Here is a 19,857-nt window from a genome sequence, read left to right as displayed (position 1 = left end):
TAGCAATGTATTCCTGGGGCCACCGGCCAGCAGCAGACATCGGGCTGGGCCTAAAGGAAGGAGCTGGGCAGAGCTGCCAAGGAGAACCAGGTCGGAGCAAGGCACAGGGATCGGCGCCTTTGTCGGAGGAGGACAGCTGGGAGGATCTGGGTTCAGACCAGGCCAGGTGGTGGGAGTCTCCTCTGCAGAGCCCCCTTCTCACTCCTGAGCCCTCTGTCTCTCGCCTCCAGTGTCTGGCTTCCAGCCTCCGCTCTGCAGCAGGCCATGACAGCTGAACCCCTCCAGCTAGTCCAATTCCTGTCCCCTCCAAGCCTACCAAGCTGGGATGGGCTGCTTCTCGGAGGCTCGGAGGCTCGGGAGTTCCAGGTATGCAGGCATGCACAGCATGTGTGTACACACACACACTGGCAGCCAATGGCCAAGGGATGGTCCGGAGGAGGGAGAAGCTCAGGACAAGCCCAGGAGAAGCAGGATCCGTAGGCACTTACCACGCAGCTGTGTCCGCCTCACGTCTAAAGCTGTGCTGGGCACAGTCATTACCAGAGTCTCAGGCCTCCCGGAGTTTACGAGGGAGGGAAGGGTGAATGGCAGCAGAAGACGGGGTGCTCTTAGTTACTGGGTGCATGTTAGCATGGCCACATCATGAAAATGGGGACTGAAGCTTAGGGTGAGAAATTGAACTGATCCATAGTACATCAGAGTCAGGATTCAAATCCAGACCTGCCTGACTCCAGGGGCAGAGTATCCTACATGGAGCTTTTATGCCAATTAAAGAAGCCTCTTCCTCCAGGCCTTAGTGAGGAAAGTTCAGGCCAAGATTTCAGTCCCCCATTCATTCCTCAGGCAGGCATCCTGTGTAGTCCACAACCTGCACACCCCTACACGACACTCCAGTCTGCTCAGCTGCATGCAATGTGTTCCGTGTCATGAGAGGGGCCTGGGAAACTCGCTATTGAAGCTCTGGATAAGGCTGATTCATTCTGCTTAGGTTGGGACTGGTGGAGGCTCACAAAAGATACAAAGCAGACTACGTGGAGGAAGAGTATTAAGATACGACAAAAACTTCCAAATGTAGTCCTTTATCATACTTGATCCTTGCAATAACCCTGAATCTTTGGGTTTATTGTACAAATGGGAAAACGGAGGCCAGGGAATCTTTCCCAGTGAGTGGCAAAGGTGGAGTGAGAACCAGGGCCCACATCGGCCTCCCTCCAGGATGCGAGTTCTTTGCCCTCCCCAGAGGGTCCCCCTGGTGAGACCCTGGAGACAGGGCAGCACCACCCACATGACTCCAGGCTATGGTTGGCTGCTCCAGCTCAGAACTTCAACACAGAAATCTTTTTTTTTTTTTTTTTAATATTTATTTTTTCAGTTCTTGGCTGACACAACATCTTTGTTTGTATGTGGTGCTGAGGATCGAACCCGGGCCGCACGCATGCCAGGCGAGCGCACTACCGCTTGAGCCACATCCCCAGCCCCAACACAGAAATCTTAACAGTAACAAGTTACTTGCTGTGAGCTCACACAGAGGCCTCTGGGATGGAGAAGCTTCTCTCTGGCTCAGCAAGCCCTCACTCTGCCCTGAAACTGGGCAGTTGTCTTTTTTTTTGTTACTGGGGATTGATCCCAGGGGCACTTTACCACTCTTGTAGCAGTTGTCACATCCCCAGCCCTTTTTTATTTATTATTATTATTTTGAGACAGGGCCTTACTAAGTTGCTGAGCTGGACTTGATCATGGAGATCCTCCTGCCTCAGCCTCCACAAAAGGGAGGTACTCCTGTGGGACTGGGCAGGTATCTTGTGGCAGCACACATGCTGGCACTGGGGCTGTGCAGGCTCAATCCCATGGCACAGTCTTTGGTGACAATGCTGGGCTCCAAGTCACAGGACTCACCTCTGTTGTCCACCCCATAAGTCCTGAGTATCCCCACATTCCCAGCTCCGGCTCAGTTCTACCCCAGGCTTTCCAGGAGCTCTGCTCCCTGGGTTTCTCTGAACAGCAGGAGAGTCCTCTCTGCCTACAAGGCCTCTGTGCAGCTCCCTGTGGCAGCTGTTAAACGCACTGGCCCCAGGGACATGGCCAGCCGCTCGGCCAGGAGGCTGTGAGAGCAACCACTGGGTACCCACATCACAGAGGTCTCCGTGGCGTGATGGCTGGCGTGATGGCAGGTGTGATGGCAGGTGTGATGGCAGGTGTGGGGTACGGGTGCCCCACATGATACCTTGGAGCTCCAGGGGCCTGGGGAACTTCATGGGAGTCACCCCACCCCTGCCCCCTCCACAGCTGGGAAACCAAAGACTAGTCTTGTACTCATCTCACGAGTTCGCGCGGCTTCTCCTGATGTCCCGTTCACCCAGTGGTGGGCAAAAAGCTGCCTGCTTAACCCCACTGACCCCCATTCCAACCCACCACAGTAACCCCCAAGTAGCACAGCATTTACTCTCAGTAAGGAGGAAGTCTCTGCTCCAAGATGCCCGACCATAGGGCTGGACGTATGAGACGTCCATCTCTTTCCCCTTGGCATCTGCCGGCCGGGCCAAGTTGCTCAGCTGCTATCTTCCAGGGAGGACTGGTCTGACCTCCTAAGCATCTACTCCTTAGCTTCTTCTCCTGCCAGCAATAACCACCCAACTCCTAGACTTCATTTTGGCGGAAGTGATCCCACTCCTAGCTCTAGGGACAGACACTGATTGGTTTGAGTCAATCGATAAATCTACTGACACAATCTAGGTCAGTGGAAGGGAGGAAACCCAGGACTTGTGCATGAGCTACCACAAGAAGAGACTGTAAGGTATGGCCTGGGGGTTATGTATGTAAGGGCTGGAACAGCTGCAGCTACTTCGCTGTCACAATGGGAGGTTCTAGAACGGACAGGAGCTGCTTTGAGGAGGAGCTGCTATTTGCAGAAACCAGAACCAAAAGCCAGAGACCTATCTACCTGGTCCCTAATGGTACCCTTTTGTTTGCTGAAGCCTGGGCTTTTTAAAAATACTGTGAGTCAACAGATCCCCTTGTCTGAATCTCTTTCATGTATCTAAGTCACAATCCCCAAACAGGCCCTGCCCAGTGGTGAGGGCCCCAGAGCACTCACCAGGTTGACAAAATCCTGGTAGCAGATCTGCCCGTCCGCATGGCTGTCGGCAAGGGCCAGGAGTACCTCCCTTTTGTGCGGGTCCAGCTTGGAGCTGTGGCTCTCTAGAAGGCTCCGGAACTTGCCTGTGCTGATGTAGCCTGTGTTCCCGGGGTCAAACTAGGGGAGAAGCATACAGCAGAGGGCTCAGCAGGACACCACCCCCTCCTGGGACTCACGTGGGGACTCAGATTCCCACAACCACTCACAGGCTCCTGTCACCAGCCCTCTGCCAGTGGAGGCCCAGGTGGTGTCCAGGATGTCCCTATGGCCCCCTTCAGGATCACCCAATCCAACCCTCTCAGAGGACAAGGAAACTGGGCTCCCCTCAGCCCAGCAGATGTTGGTGGAAGGCAGGAATGAAACGGCATTGAGTAGAGAAGAGAAGGAGCCGCTGGGCCTAGGGCAGGGAGGAGGGTGGGAGGAGGTGTCCCAGGGAAGACCTTCCTGGGGACAGGTGCAGGGTGGGGGGGCACAGGAAGCACAGCCTGGCAAGCCCTTCCCCACCTTGCTGCCAGCCCCTCCCAGGACCCACTCACACACCCACACCCGCAGGACTGGCACCCCCCCTCCAGAGGTGCTGGGCTCTGTAGTTTTTGCCTACAAACTACAGTGTGTTTAACATCAATCTCTTTTATCCTCTGCTGCTTTGCACACCTGGGTCCCTCCATCTAGGATTCCTGCCCTCCCTCATCTCCCTGGGAGGCTCAGACTCTCTTCCCAACTATTCCCATATCCTCTTCTCTGGAAGGCTCTCCTGGGGCACAGCCCGTCCTGGCTGCTCCCCTACACTCTGGACAGGCTCTGGGCCTCCCTCCGGCTCACACTGCTCTCTGACCACCTTCACCTCCTAGCCGGCCTGAGAATTCCCTAAAGGCTGGCATCACGACTTGTCCCAGGTACTTAGCACACAGAGCCTGTGCTTCGGGCACTCAATCAAGATTTGCCGGATGAACAGGCGGGGGATGTTCAAATGAACAGACAGGCGCTAATTTTCCAGGAAACACCTCTCGTGGATTCATTTAGAAAAAGCAGGATCATATTCATCTGTCCCAGAGACGCTCTTAACCTGTCTGCCCTTCCTTGCCCACACAGCCCACTGGATGCCAATCTCCACATGCTCCCTGCTAGGAAATGACACTCCACACTACTCCGTGTCTGTCATCTCTCCTGGGTGCTGAGGGTATTCCTGTTTGCAGAGGGCTTCTCCATAGGTCTCTGGGGGCATCCCTGAAGATGCTGCTGTGGGTTGCTTAGGCTTTAAAAGGCAATGGAGGGGGTGCTGGGGCTATAGCTCAGTTGGTAGAGTGCTTGCCTCACATGCACAAGGCCCTGGGTTCCATCCCCAGCACCACACACACACACAGAAAAGGCAATAGAGGGACTGAGCTGTAGCTCAGTGGTGGGGAGCTTGCCTACCATTCACAAGACCCTGGTAGGCAAGCCCCAATACTACAAAAAAAAATTAAAAATAAAAATAATAAAAGGCAACAGACATTGGGGATATATGTGCGTACAGGACAAGGGAACCTAAGAAGGCCAGAGCCACATTTCCCACGTCTCTGGATGAGGTGAAGGAAAGTGACTTTGGGGAAGCAGATTCTTTGTGCTGTATTTCTAGACAATCCAGAGCAACGGTCAGGAGTCATGGTCAGGAACTTCATAAAAGGCGGGGGCTCCAGAATTCTCACACTCCTACCTTAAACAGAGATATTTAAAGCAGAAAAGAGCCCCCAGACAGCAACAGTTCTGGCCTCCTTATCACTCAGAGGCAGAAAGTGAGCCTAGAGAAGGAACATGGCAATGGGTGCCAGCAACCCCTTCCATCCCTGGAAGCCACCTGTGCTAACTCCAATTATCATGGGAAAGCACTCGCCTGCCTCACCTGGTCCCATATGGGCCTCAATGCGGGAGGGCAGATGGGTGGCAGGGGTGGGGTACAGGTCCTGGGAGACCCCCAGTGGACACTGTAGGGCACAGTGGTCTGCCACACGGTGTGAAGCCTCTCTGGCCCGCAGCCGGGGAGGAAGCCCAATGGTTTTGCATCTTCTGGGAGCAGGGACACCAATCCCCTCCCAGGGGCCTCCTGGAAGGCCTGGGAGGGCTCTGGGGTAGGGGGCTGGGATCAGCACCAGACAAAGAGCCACCTGCTCTCCTCCTCAGCCTCCCCCTCCAGGGCTCCCTGCTGTTGTCCTAGTGACAGGGGCTGCCCTGTAGCTCCTCCACCCCCAGCCCCCACCCCGGCCTGCCCACCCTGCCCCAAGCACATTACAGGCTCCACACTGCGGAGAATGAGCTGGAATCGGGCCGAGCCTCCATTCTCTGCCAAAACTCCACCTTTCATGCCAGGGCCAGACAGGCCAGACAATGGGGGGTCACTGCTACCCTGATACTGAAGCCTCAGGGATTCCAGACACTGACTGAGGGGGAGGGAGAGGCAGGGATGGGGCCAGCTCCTGAGCTCCCTGAATGCACACAGGATATCTTTCAACCACATCCAACACCTGGGCAGATGAGGGCAAGGGCAGAGACGGGCAGGGGACATGGGGTCAGAGACAGAGCGAAGATGACAAAGAGAGAAAGAGAGTGAACCAGGGGGAGAGTGCATGCCCAGAAGGCAGGAGAGAGGTAGGTCCAGCACCCCAGAAGGAAGCAGGGAGCTTCTAAAGGAGCCTGCGCCCCTGCTGGGGGGCAGCAAGGGACATGGCAAAATCCTATTTTTGTCTTGGCCACTAGTGAGGGTTGGTATAACTCAGGGTAAACAGCTGGCGCCTCGGCTGCCCCATCTGTGACTGAGCTGAAGCAAATAGGGCTCAGCTTGCCAGGGTCCGGGGGCTGTGACACCAGCTTCACCTGCCTCATTCAAACAAGGGGACACCTCTCTGCCAGGAGGTGTGGCAGACCCTCTCTGGGCACGTCGCACCCGCTGGCCTCCTTCAGGCCTCTAAAGTGGGGGAGATCATACTAGCAGCATGGTTCTGAGCTTTCGGGAAACTAGTCCTGTAAACGTTAATAATGTGCCGAGGCTCCTGAGATGCCCCCCTCCCTCGAGTACTCTGTGCCCCGGATTTACCCGCATTGGCAGTGGGGCGCTCTGGGGATGAGGCTGGGGCTGGGTGGGTTCAAGGCAGCCTGGTGGTGTGGTCTGGGCAGCTGGAGGAACATGGGCTGTGAATGGCACGGGGGCCTCCTGAATAGGGCCTGAGATGGGTGAGGGGGCAAGTCCACATTCAACCGGAATGGAGGATGGGAGAGGCAAAGGGAGGAGAAAGGAAGGAGGCAAGAAGCTGGCCCTCCCACACCCCCCACCCACCTGCCTCGGCCTTGAAAAGACCTTCCCTTCCACAGGATTTTTAATCCCACCAGTGCCAAGCCCTCAGGCCCCTAATCCCCTAGGTCACTAGCTCTCCCCAGACTGAGGCCAGCCACACACACACACACACACACACACACACACACACACAACTCTCAGTCATCTCCCTTCTCCTACCCTGAGCCCCTTCCCGGGGCACTTAGCCCACCTAGGCTGGACAAATGGTCTACCCAGTTTTCTCTGTATTGCTGCCATCTGGGTTTACTTCCCCTCTTTGGGACCAGGGCTGGGAGGAGAGTCCCCGGAAGAAGACCCCACCCCAGCTGCTGTGCCGTTTTGGGCAGTTCATTCTGCCACACTGCCTCAGTGTCTCCATCAATCAAGTGGCAGGAGCTCTCCCTTCTCCAGGAAATGTAAAGGGTCCACATCTATCCCCGTGCATGTGAGATGCACACCATCAGTGATGGAAGACAGGGAAAGAGTCACAGCCCATACTGCACAGGGGGGCAGTGGATCCATTTTGAATCCTAGCGCAGTCAAGGGGCCAAGGGCAGGTTTGGGACCAGGATGAGGTGGCTCTACATGGCGGGTGGGATCATTTAGGGTCCTAGTGATACTGGAGAGAGGGACAACAGGTTAGGGACTCATAAATCATGGTTCAAAGACCTGGAAGGAACCTTGGTGATTTTCAAACTGCACTGCAAAGTTCTTAGAGGCTGTGGGGCTTCTGATGCACACAAGCAGCACGGAGGGGGACTGCTGAGCAGCCACCAGCTTCCTCAGGCCAAGCAGCTCTGCCTTGAGCCTGTGTATATACTGGCCTTCTACCTACTACCCACCCCAAGGACAACACAGTAAGAACTAAAATATTTGGAATGTTTGCTCCGCATCAGGTACCTGAGCTACCTCACTGAAATCTTAGGCCACTATCCATCTCGATTTACCTGGGACTGACATGGTTTATACCTATTCTCTCAGCATGATTATTAACAGTGTCTGGGGCTGGGGATGTTGCTCAGTTGGTAGAGTGCTTGCCTTGCATGCACAAGGCCCTGGGTTTAATCCCCAGCATTACAAAAAAAAAAAAAAAACAGCGTCCCCTTCATTTTCAAAGTGCCCCAACTAGGCTGATAAATTGTTTGGGGTGGGAGGGAGGATGAAGGCACCAAGCACTGAGTTGCTGAAGTTTGCACAGATGGTAACTGGTTCAGATAAACTCATATCAGACAGAAGGGCTCAAAGCCTGCTCTCTCTTCCATTAGTAGGATTTAGTGACTAAAAAGAGTTTGAAAGACTCTAGTTCCATCCTCTCATGTGTTCATCTAACACCTATTTACTAAGGATCAACTGTGGGCCAGGTACCCTTCATTCTATGGGAGGACTGGGAAAGAGTTACAGGGAAACAGGTGCTGCCGGGAGCCAAGGGAGTGAAAGAAACTACTCAAAGAGAGTTTCATCAGCAGTCAAGATGGACATGATCTGAGGTTCCTCCATTGGGTTTGCTGCCCCCCATCCCCACCCCCTGCTTTCCCTTGGTTTTCTGCATCGTGTTCAGCTTTATGAAATAGAGTCCCTGATGCAGGATTTTCCCAGTGTGTGTTTTGTGGAACTCCAGTCCAAGACAGTACACGAGACAAGGATTCTGTGGTCCTATAGTTTGGGAAACCCTCTTAGAAGGAAATGATGGGCAGAAGGCTGCATAGTGAAGAGGGCTCTACAAGGAAAAGTGGAGAAATCTGTCTGATTCTGTTCAGCTGGCATTTCCCAACCGACTTTGACCTTAGATCACAGTGTTTTTTCATAGTGACACTGTGTGAAATTCTCTCTAGGAAAAACGCATGCGTCCACAGTAGAATCATATTTCCCTTTCGGGTAACGCAGCCCCCTTGCTGGTGGTAAAAACCAACCCTTCCCCTCCACCTCATGAATGGCACAGCCTCTCAAGGCAGCTGACACTTTGCTGGAGTCCTCCAGCAAAGCTAGAAATCTGTGGGATGCAGGCCCAGCCAAAGGGTTGACTGGGGACACCAGGTCTCAGGAGAGCCTGAGAAATCAGTGACTGGCCTAATGGGGCCGCTGAGCTAAGCGCTCAGGGAACCAACTCCGCTGGAGCTGGGATTGCCTGCTCAGCACCCAGGACAGCAGCTCCGCTTCCCCCTCCCGGCTGCAGGCTAGCAAGCCTGGCCAAGGCTTCCGGCATTTCCTCAGCACCAACAGAGCGTAAGACAAAGAAGAGGGGAACCCATCTATTTCGTATCTATTATGTATGTGTGACTTGCACAAAATGCATTTCTAGGACAAGTACGTTTATGGTTCCTGTTGCCAGCACTTGAAGTCTCTCTCCTAGGAAGACCCTCCCTCTCCCACTTCTGTAGGGGCCCAGGACCTCACTGAGAGCTGTGAGCACTCACGAAGACCCCAAAGGCAGCCCCTGGGACCCACAAACCAGCTGCTACCCCATGAAGACCTCAGGGATCTGGAAGGTAGAACCTGGGATCTGAGACAGGTTCCCATCCCCATCTCCATCGTCTCCTTGCTGTCCACCAAGGCAGAGTGCATCTTGGGAAATGACCACAGCACAGGCGCACTGGAACTGGGGTAAGCGCAGGCAGCTGCCCTCCCCATGGTCTGGGGGGACCCCAGCTCACCTGCTGGCTCCTTGCATCATTACAAAGCTTCTGAGCAGAGCAGAATTAACGAGGCTGCTCAAGGGTTTATGGCTCAACAGAGCTGTCCCCACCCAACAGCCAGAGCCCACCAGGGAACTCTGATGCATTCATGGATATTTACAACCCCATAAATTAGGTCTTGGCTGCAGCTGCCGAGGTCAGGAGGTGAGGTGATGGAAGAAGGCGCTTTCTCTTTCAGTTTTCCTTCCTTGCAAATGTGGATGCTAATTTGCCCCATAGAGAAAACCACTGTGTGCCCTTCCCTTGACCTCTTTCCCCTGACTCTTCAAAATACTCCCTTTCACAATTCTTCTGTTGTTGCTATTCTCCCACCAACCCCAGATTAAGTGTAACTAGTCCCATTTAACGGATAAGGAAACCGAGATCTTGGAGACATGGAGATAACCAACCTGAACGATCACAGCATTCCAAATGAGGACAGTGGGCACCTCCAGCTAGCTCCAAGACGGTGAGGCAGGGATTTCCAGAGACCTTGAGCCTCCATGGGAGGGGAAGGGAACTGCTCCTAAAACCAGGTTCTGACCCTCATGTCTTCCAGCCTCCCCAGATGGAGGCAGTAGGGGCCTGGTGCTCCCTGTTCCCCTGGGGTTTGGCCAGACCATTCCCTCGCCAGCTGGAGAAGCTGCAGTGATTCCAGGATTCCCAGTTGTATTATTTCTGTTCTTTTAGCTGTCGTCACTCTGGGGACAGCTCAGGACTCACAAGAGACTTCTCCTGAAAGCCCCAGGCCAGGCTCCTGAGCATCTGTAGGTCACAGAGCTGAATCCTAGGGACTGGGGCTGGCAGGGTCATTAAGGTGCCAGACACTATTCCCTCAGCAGAGAAGGGGGCATCCTGGTCTGAATGGAGGCTGAGTGTCTGGACAGTCAGCTTGTCTAGAAAACCACCTAGCTCTCCTGACACCTGCGCAGCGAGCAGAAGAGGAGACCCCAGATCTTCCCTGGAATGCAAGAAGATGGGGTGGATAGTGGGGGGTGGAGGTGAGACTTTCTACCAGATCCCAGCCCCCCCCCCCCCCCCCCCAGAATATACCTCAGAAGCCCCTGCTCCTCCCTGCTCAGCACCACCCCCAGGGCCTCTCAGGCAGACAGCCCTGGATCCCCTGCCTTTGCTATGTCACAGGCTCTGAGGGGGCGTTGGGGGCTGTGACTCAGAGGCAGGCCCCTTGGGTACCAGGAGCAGGCATAGTGCCCAGGCTGACTCATCTGGCCCAGTCTGTCGGGGTCACCTGGGGACTGAAACTACATCAAGACCATAAAGCCAGGAGTCTGGAAGGAGCAGCAGACAGGGAGCAGCAGGAGTGGGTGGGAGCAGAGGGGGTCTGTCATCTGCCCCATGTCTCCCCTTTAGCCCAAGTTCTTATCCCTTGCTGATTCTCCTGGAAGCCACCAAAGTGTCTCAGAACAGAGATTGAGAGATCCGGCAGAAGGAGGAGAGCAGGAAGCAGACCAGGAGAAGATGGGAAGGATAAAGGGGCACCAAACTGCCCTTTCACTTCCTACAGCCCTTCTACCACATTTCAGAAGCCTCTCAGAGGACTTGGGGACAAACACACACACCTGCTACAGAGGCTTCTCATTTGTTCTGTGCCTTTGGGTAGGACCCATCCCTACAGGCCTTAGTTTCTTTCTCTGTAAAGACAGGACAATACTTCTCTTGGGGCTGCTAAGTAAAAATGAGATGACAGACATGTGCAGACAGTAGACACTAGGTGTTTGCTCTCTCAGAAGAAACTTTACCCAGAGAGACCTGTACTTTGTTTAAAAACAAACAAGCAAAAAAACCCACCCAGGGAAAGAGGCTGAGGGCTAACTCTAGCTGTTCATAGCTCAAGACACACTGGATTCATTTCCCTTTAACAGGACAGCGCCCTGGGCCCAATGTCACCACCAGTCACCAACGAAAGTCCAGCCAGAATTGCCAGACGGAAATGCCAGGCAGAGAGGAGGCTGGTCTAGCCCACTAGGTGGCCAGACATCTGCCTCTTCATCTCTACCAGGCAGGCAGTCAAGCCAGGTGACCAGAGAGGAGCACTTGGGCATCAGCACTTCCCAGGTACCCTTTGTCCAAAACCTTCTCATCTTTCTTTCTGGAAAGTTCAGTGAAGAGTGTGGTTTCCCAGTTTCTACCCTAAAAAAGGCAACTTGATGGGGAGAAAGGAACCCAGACTGGCTATCCAGACACTGATTCAAGACCAAAGTCAGGGGCTGGGGTTGTGGCTCAGTGGGAGAACACTTGCCTAGCATGTGTAAGGCACTGGGTTCAATTCCCAGCACCGCATATAAATAAACTAATTAAATAACAGACCACTGACAACTAAAAGAATGTTAAAACAAACAAACAAACAAAAAGACCAAAGTCAGAGCTTATTTTGAAAACAGTGTTCATTTCTTTAAATTCCAGTAATATACAACAGTATTTATCGGGTGCTCACTGCCCACTGTGCCAGGTACCACACACACCACCCTGTCCTCACAATGCTGAGAGGCAAGTATTATTCTAGGAAGTTTATGGATGAGAAATCTGAGGCTTGGAGAGGTTGCCTGGCTTGCCCATTGTCACACAGCTAATGAGAGAATGAGGATTTGGCCTAGACATGTGTCCCCTACCTGCCTTAGTCACCACTCAGGGCATGCAAGCAAATGGGAGTCTGCAGGGCCTGGTGGCAAGAACACAGACGCTATGGCATTATTATAGAAAGTGACCTCACAGGGTCACTGACCTCTCTTTCCTCATTTGCAAAACAAGCAGACTGGACAAGATGCTTCCACTGACCTTCTAAGAACCTGTAGTCCTTGAGGAGGTAGCGGCAGCCACATGGTGGCAGGGGTGGTGGGGAGAGGCATGCTGGGGCACATGGATGTGGTAGGCCCATGGTTAGGGCTTGCTCCTGGACTAGATATTCTGACCCAAGAGAGCACATGCAGGGCTGTAATTTGACCTGCCATTTGTGCAAACTTACATGTGCATGGGTGACAGGCAGGCAGGCAGGCAGTGTGTGATCTGGGATCCCTTGTCTCTGCTGCTCAGCTGCCATCAAATGCATTTTTTTGTGAGTGGTCAGGGATAAAAAGGTTAACTCCAGCTGATTGATGGGGTCACTGAAGCAGGGGCAGGGCAGGGAATCTGGCTTTGTGGTGGAGGTGAGTCCACAGCCACAAGAGTCCCAGAGGCCACTTGGTAAGGGGTTGGGGGTACAGAGTGCAAAGGGAGGCTCCAGTTAAATCCAAGGCTTTGTCCCCCTCTGGGAACTGTTCTGATGGTTAATCGTGTGTTCCGGGAACCATGGCCAATGCTGCTGTCTCTGGGGCAGTGTTTTCTCTGTGCTCCTCACTAATCCACTCAGCAGTCTCATCTGAACCTCTTCTCAGTTCCCAGAACCCCTTAAGCCAGCTTGCAGGAGGACTACAAATGAGATGGGCATTGGGTCAGGCGAGGGGAAGACCCCCAGGCTAGGAGGAATGGGGCTGGGCAGAGGAGACTCTGGAAGAAAGAAAGGAGAAAAATCCTCTGGGCTTAGAAGTGGCTCTCTCAAGGAACCCAGATCTCAAAAGTGATCCTTGTGTTTCCTCCCAGCAAATTTTGATTCCTAGTCAAGACCCATCTGTCAAATGTCCACTAGGAATCAGATAATGCAAAAGGCGATTCCACTTTCACTTAATTCTCACAGTCATCCTGGAGTTAAGGATCATTGTCCCCATTTCATATAGAAGAAAATAGAGGCACAGAGAGTTAATATAATTGTCCTCAGTGACAAGCCAGTAAGACTTAAACTCAGGTCTGGCCACCTCCAAATATGAGGTTCAGCCCCATGAAGCCCATCTAAGCTGCCCCATGCTCTGTTTGTAGCATTTGTTTAGAAGTTTGGTGAGATAGTCATACTTGTCTACTTCCCATCTGAGAGACTGACAAAATTGGGGTTTCTTTATATTTATGGGGGGTCTGGGAAATGCATGTTCCCAGAGAAAGAGGAGACAAAATCAAGTGATGACCAATTCTTTCTACTCCCTTTTGCTCTTCTGAACTCAAATTGTGCCATTGTGCCTTGTTGACTTAACAGAACTCTGCTCCAAACCCCTTTTCTCATAAAACATTCAAAGATCTTGGAGGCATTTTTTTTTTAAGGATGAACCTGCAAATGGCTCTTTCAACCCAGGAAACCTTGTATGGGTTAACTGGGCTCCAGTCCCACATTTGCTACTGACCTACTCTTTGACCTTGGATCAAATATTTGACCTTAGATCAAACCTCTCTAGGATTCAGGAAGGGACTGAGAACATAATCTGAAAAAAAAGGAGCTTTTCAGGAACAAATATAAAGCAGTAACTAAAGGGCATATTATCTGTGCAAAATTATAAATATCAGTGGCATAGATCAGAAATCAGAAAGGAACCCAACCACATATAAAATTTGCCAAACGAAACTACATTTCAAACAATAGATAAAGAAAGGGTTTCTTTTTTCTTTTTTTTAAATATTTATTTTTTAGTTGTAGTTGGACACAATACCTTTATTTTATTTATTTATTTTTATGTGGTGCTGAGGATCAAACCAAGGGCCTCGCATGTACTTAAGCAAACCCTCTACCACTAAGCCACAGCTCCAGCCCCCAAGAAAGGGTTTCTTAATAAGCAATACTGGTGAAACTGGATAGGAGTAATATCCAGGTGGAGTAAAGGGATATATGATTTTTTTTTTTAATCATAAAAAGTAGTAGGAAACAAAAGGGCATCCTTATGAGATCCAGAGAGGGATGCAAACTGTCTTGGGTCTAAAGCAATGGAAGGAAGAGTGGAAGAGAAGCCCCACTGATTCAACAGTAAAAAAATAAGATTTTTTTTACAACGATATTGTACTATCACAACCAACAGATTCATATTTATGGTAACGTTAAAAATCTATTTAAATATTTAGAAAACCATCAAGATCCCAAAGAAAAGAAAAGATATTTCCCTCAAGGAAAAATCTGAGTAGAAAACGAAAACATGGAACATCTGGGAGTTGAACTGTAACCCTCAGATTTCCTGCCTGGGGTGACTTCTGCAGCCCAAGGGGAAGCAGAAGGGGGCTGTCAAGGGATGGCATGGATTGGCTATGCTACATCCCCACCTGAGCAGACCAGATAAACGCCAGAACAACAGGGACCCAAGGACAGGGGTCACCTACTTTTTTCACCTCCAATACCCACAAAAGGCATCCTGAACATTTGGTTGAAGGGAGACCCCCATGGGACCAACAAGGCCAACATCATGGGGTCCTGTTAGCTTCATGCTGTGTCAAGGAGTTTCCACATGCTGAAGAACCACACAGCTTGGAGGAATTGGTTCAATTCCATTTCTGACACAGAGCCCAACAGACCCCAGTTTGAAACTGGGTGACCACTGGTATCCCATTGATCCAAGAAGGGGAGGAAGGATGTGCCTGACTAGACTGACCTCCCCTGCCACTGACCTCTAGAAAGTGAATTCTGGAGGCAGGGACTCATGATAGGTGGCATGTCCCATTCACCACAATTTGACCTACCAAGACTGTCCACTTGGTAGGAAATGATGGGGAGGCTGCCTCAACCCCCACCCTCTTCCCCAAGTGTGCCAGGTGCACCAGTGTCCCAGAGGAAGAGGCAGGAAGGAGAAACTCTAACAGCTTTCTGAACAACCTGAGACCAAATATCCACTGGAAAGGCTTCATCCCTGCTCCTTGTTGAGCCCTGTCAGGGGAACAGTCAAAAGATAGCTAATAGCACGGGGGCAATGAATGCACATGGACTGGACATCTGCCAGAGGTCAAAGTCATGCTTAGGAGCAGCTCTCCTTAAACACAAAGCACCAACAGGAAGGAAGAAACCGGCTTCTGATGCCTCAGGAGGGATGGAGAGTAGGCATCATGTGGAAATTATTATGAGATAAAACTGTCCAAAGTTTTGGTAGTTTCTTTCCTAGAATTAACTTTGTCCAGAAATGATTTCTAGGTGGGCTTCTCCAGAAGCAGGGGGATGTTCTTGGTGATATTCAGGACCTCCCTCCTGAAAATGAAATATTGGGTACACATTCTCTCTGCTCCCTGGAGTCCCAAATGCTTCCCACTAAAAATTCTCCTCCATTCATCCAAATGGTTTGTTTTTAAATGTACACACACACCCATAGGAACTGGCAAAGGAAATTAATCAAAAAATGTGAAAGACACAGAGAAAAAAAAAACAACATGATACACTTTGTTCTAGGTTCTGATTCTAAATCTGGCAGGAGGTGTGAAGGGCTGGCAGCTTGGTGGTAGCCATAGCAGTGGCAGCAGTGGGCTCCCTCCTGCCTTGGGCTTGGGGTGCCAGGCCAGCAGCTGCTATACCCTTAGGAACCAGAGGGAGAGTGGGTAGCACTCAGGAGCCCAGGGAGAGATGCTCTATCCTGTAAGGACAGCAGCTGGTGGATGCACTGCAGCAGAGCCTTATGGGTAATGTAAACGATAACCCCAAATCCTCAGTCCAGGCTCACCAAGTCCTTCACCTGGAAATTCCATGGCTTCAGTCCCACTTGGGCATCTGTGTTTAGCTGGCTCTTCAAATTATACCAAAGTTGTCATTTTTGCCAACCCTCCTCCCCCATCCCCCCTTTTCCCTTTCCTCCTAGCTTCTGAATCTCAGGTAATGTGGACCCTCCTCAGCTCTGCAGGTCTATTAAGATCTTTCTGTTCTCCTATCACATGTCCCTCTCTCTGTCCATGCTCATTGTTATCTTCCAAGTTGTATTATTACTTGGATAAATGTCTCCCAAAAGTCCATATATTAAGGGCTTGGTCCCCAGCTTGGAGCTATTAGGAGGTCAGGCCTAGTGGGAGGTCTTTAGGTCATTGGGGGTGTGTCCTCAAAGGACCCCCCTCCCTTTGCTCTTTGGCCATGAAGTGAGTGGCTTTTGCTTCACCAGAATGTGCTGCTCTAGGCCCAAAAGCAGTGGGGTCAACCAATCATCAACAGGAACCTCCAAAACTATAGGCAAATTAAGCCTTTCCTCTTTGTAAGTTGACGATCTCAGGTATTTATTGCAGCATTGGAAAGCTGACTAACACAAGTGAGTCTGTTCTTGGCAGCAGGTCCCTGACCAGCTTCTCATTCCTGCAATACACCTCACCTATCTCACTACTACACAGGATCTTTCCAAACACAGCCTGGATCCTGAAACAACCCTGCTTAAAAACTTTGAAACACTTCCCTTCCCCACAATAAAGGTCTGGTTCAAGCTGTTGTTTCAGCCTTATCTCCCTCTCTAACCCAGCATATCTCCTCTGGCCCAAACAGACTCATCTCTTCAAGTTGTGTAACTTAACATCTATGACACTGTCATCTCATCCTCAGACCGCAGCGCTCACTACCCCCCATCACTAGGACATCTCTCTCCTACAGACCACGAGGGGAAAGCAAATGCACAACAGCACCTGAGTACCAAGCAAAGAAAAGAACCACTTCCTTGTTGAAGGTCAAATGTCCATTTCCCGGCTCCAAAGCCAATACTAGGCACTCCCCACTCCATTCCTGGCATCTAGACTCTAGGCATTGCAAATGATAACAAACTAATTTCCATTTGTAACCTCCAGTACTCCCTCATCATTATTGCAGAATTAAAGAAATAAAATTCGCCTTCAAAAGAGCTCATATGGTGAGGCACTCCCCAAGGATGGCAGAGATTTGACTTCATGGTGTCCATGGACCTTTGATGACGGAAGTAGAAAGAAAGCCTGATGGTTAACTCTAGCCCTTCCCCCACCTCCCCAGCCTCCTACTGCAAGTCCCTTGATTACAGAAAACTTCCCAGGCATTCAACACATGTTGTATTGTAGAAACAATCCGGTTTCTACATGGTATGAATCCAGCTCTGGTGCAGTGGGAATTGGGAGGAAGAGAGGGAGGGATTCTCTTAAGAGAGCCGGTGGTTTCCTCCTGATACCTGGAGAGCAGTGTTGCCCAGCCCCAAATGCACTAGGCCACACCTCCACCCGACGTCACCACCTCAGAAGCACAGAGCTAGGGAAGCCCACGCAAAGCAGGGAGAGGGAGACTGATTTCAGAGAGGGCTGGAAGGAAGGGGGGGGGTATTTAACTGCTCACATACCTGATCAAACAGGACTTTCCAGTGCTGGCAGAGAGGGAGGCCATGCAGGAGAGGAGGAAGAGAAAGAAAGAAAGACACACTTATCACCAAGGTCTCTGTAGCCTCCTGATGTTTCTGACCTAGCCTCCCAGCTACTGCCCAGGAGTCATAATTAGGCTCAGGGACTGGCCACAAGAATCCGGGGAAAACCTGCTTAACTGTTCCCAAGTGAACAAATAGAGGGAAGTCACAGTAGCGGGTGGGGATGGGGGCAGCAAGGTGGGTGTCTCAGGTATGGGACAGTCACGTGGAGATATGAGTAGAACAAGGATGATTCTCAAAAATTACCAAATAAAGGCATACATTTCTGATCAAGGGCCTCTGATAACTTCTGCCTAAAGTTTATGTCCATATCTACTCCCACGCCTCTGAATGCATGCCCAGGTGCAATTCCCTCAGTCCCTGCTGGGGCCAAGAGCCCTGCTAAGGAGAAAGGACTCCTGCATAAACATTAACATTTTGCCTGCAGGATTTTGGGTTGGGGGGAGGGCGGTTTCCCAATGTGCTGAAACTCACCCATTCTCTTCCAAGGTTCAGTCTTAAACTGTGGGTACACGAGATTCTACCACGGGTTTGGCGCCCAAAGGAAGTGATAGATTTAACCATAGAAGCCTGAGACATGTTAAACTCCCCGCCCCATTCAGATTTTCTGGTTTTGGTTTTGTAGGTTGGGGGCCTGGTTTCACTTCCATCTTTCCTCCCTGAGGGAGGGATGGGGCCGAGCAGGGTGTCTGCCCAATTTTTCATTCCTATTTGTAGGTTAACCCCGGGAGGCAGAAGCTTAAGCAACTCCAGTTCCCAGGGCTTCCCAGCGCTGGATCTGCGGTCGGCGTGATGGAGACCCGAACAGCAGATGGCAGGGAAGATCTTTGGGGTAGCCCCTCCCTGGTCTCGCCCAGGGGACTGTCCCTAGCTCCGACGTGATCTCAGACTCTTGAGCTCCCTTCTAGGAGCAAAACCGCTTTCAGCACTCCTTCTTTCCCTGCTCTGGCGGGGTTTATGGACAGGGGGCAGTTTGAATTTCAAACAGTGTTGCGACAAGGCAGGTGTCCGGGAGGGAGCTAATCAGGAAGAAGAGGCTCGCCAGACCTGTGTGCGTTGCGGGAGACAGGGGATTCTGCGGCGCCCGTTCTTCCCAGGGCTCAGAGTCCGCAGGTCGCGAAAGAGAGGGGAGGGGGAGTCACTGCTGTGACGCGGCCGCCTCTGCAGGAAAACGCCGTGTCCCGGGCACTGCACCAGCCGCGGGGAGGGGGCTCCCGCGGCCGGCAGGTCCCTGGCGCAGCGGCCAGGGCTGTGTCCCGCAAGGAAGCCGCGGGAGCCCGAGCAGGGGCTGGGGTGGCGCGCGTGTGCACCTAGGGGAGACCGTTCCCTCCGCCCCCTCAGGTTCTTGGGGACCCGGCCAATCGGGGCGCTCCGGCATCACCTTGAGACCTTCAAGTTGCCCCGCGGGGGTGAGACGGAGACTGTACTCTCCCTGGCGCCCCCCAGAAAGTTTGCCCGGGCGGAGGAGGGGGTACTTACATCCTCCGGCGCCGCGGGCAGCCTCTCATTGGCTTCAGGTTCCAGCTCCTCGATGCGCTCCGCCTCGGCGCAGGCGGCCACTGCGGGGCCGGGGCTAGGATGCTCGCCCATGGCCGAGGTGGGGTCCAGGGGCGGCCGGCTGTTGCAGCGCTCGTCCCGGGGCGCCGGGCTAACTTTGCGCCGCGCCCGCCGCGCTGCTCCCGGGGCTCAGAGCGCGCCGCGCCGCCTCCGCGCCAGCCCCGCAGCCCGCGCCCGCCCCCATGGCCCTGGCCCCAAGCCGCCGCCGCCGCCGCCGCCGCTTACCGGCGACCCTGGGATGCCCGGCCCCCAGCCACCAAACTTCTCCGCGCTCGCCACCCCGCCGACCTCCGCCTCCGCCACGGCCCTGCGCCCGGCTCCGAGGCGAGGGCGCCCTTGGGCCAGCCCCGGCCCCGCCGCTCCCCGCACTCCCTTCCCGCTCTGCGCGGCCCCCGCTCTGCGCCGGAGTCTCCTCCTCTCCGCGGACTCCTCGGGGGCGGCGCGCGGGCGGGGGCGGGGCGGCGCGGCGCTCGGGGCTCGCGGCCCCCGCCCCCCAGCCGAGCCCGGACGCCACCGCCCGCGCCGTGGCGGTCAGAGCTGCGCGGCCCCGGGAGGAGGGAGAGCTGCAACGGTGTTGGCGGGGAAGTGGCTGCATCGTCCAGGGTGGGGATGGGGACTGCGCTCTCCCCTGCCCCGTGAACAGCAGCCTTCTCTTGGAGCCGGGGTTCATCTCCCTCACCCGGTTAATGATAATTTGGAGGCAACAGATATGTGACGGAGGTAGAAGAGAGATTTACACTAAGGTGGCAACGTCAGGGTTAACAAGGAATGAATTGGGGGAGGGATGCCCCCTCAACTACCTCTGTTCATGAGGGTCCCAGATGCTGGGAGGTCCCTCCCGGGACGCCTATGGATGGGAGTTGTCAGATAAGAGAGGCCCCGAGACTTCAAACCCTAAACCTTGAACTCCCTACCTCAGAACTACATGACTGCCCAGACTTCGTTTAACCACATTGAGCCCAGGGAAGGAAGAAAAGAAACTAA

At 52.9% G+C, this 19,857-nt stretch overlaps 1 protein-coding gene across 2 annotated transcripts in view; it reads right to left on the bottom strand.

Annotated features, from left to right (window-relative positions):
* The window catches only part of Rhbdl3 (rhomboid like 3), a 45,748-nt gene extending 26,842 nt beyond the window's left edge, over positions 1–18,906 (bottom strand). The window contains exons 1-3 of one of the 2 annotated variants that reach the window (XM_027924191.2): positions 18,796–18,906; positions 17,236–17,259; positions 3,095–3,253 (exon numbers count right to left, since the gene is read on the bottom strand). In XM_027924191.2, the coding sequence (XP_027779992.1) occupies positions 3,095–3,253; positions 17,236–17,259; positions 18,796–18,906 (294 nt within the window). The remainder of the gene's footprint in view (positions 1–3,094; positions 3,254–17,235; positions 17,260–18,795) is intronic. The other variant, XM_027924192.2, reaches the window with a different exon arrangement.
* Between the last annotated feature and the right edge of the window lie 951 nt (positions 18,907–19,857).

Source organism: Marmota flaviventris, chromosome 17 (genome assembly GCF_047511675.1).
Source record: "Marmota flaviventris isolate mMarFla1 chromosome 17, mMarFla1.hap1, whole genome shotgun sequence".
NCBI lineage: Eukaryota > Metazoa > Chordata > Mammalia > Rodentia > Sciuridae > Marmota > Marmota flaviventris.
This window is presented reverse-complemented; position numbering and strand designations above follow the sequence as displayed.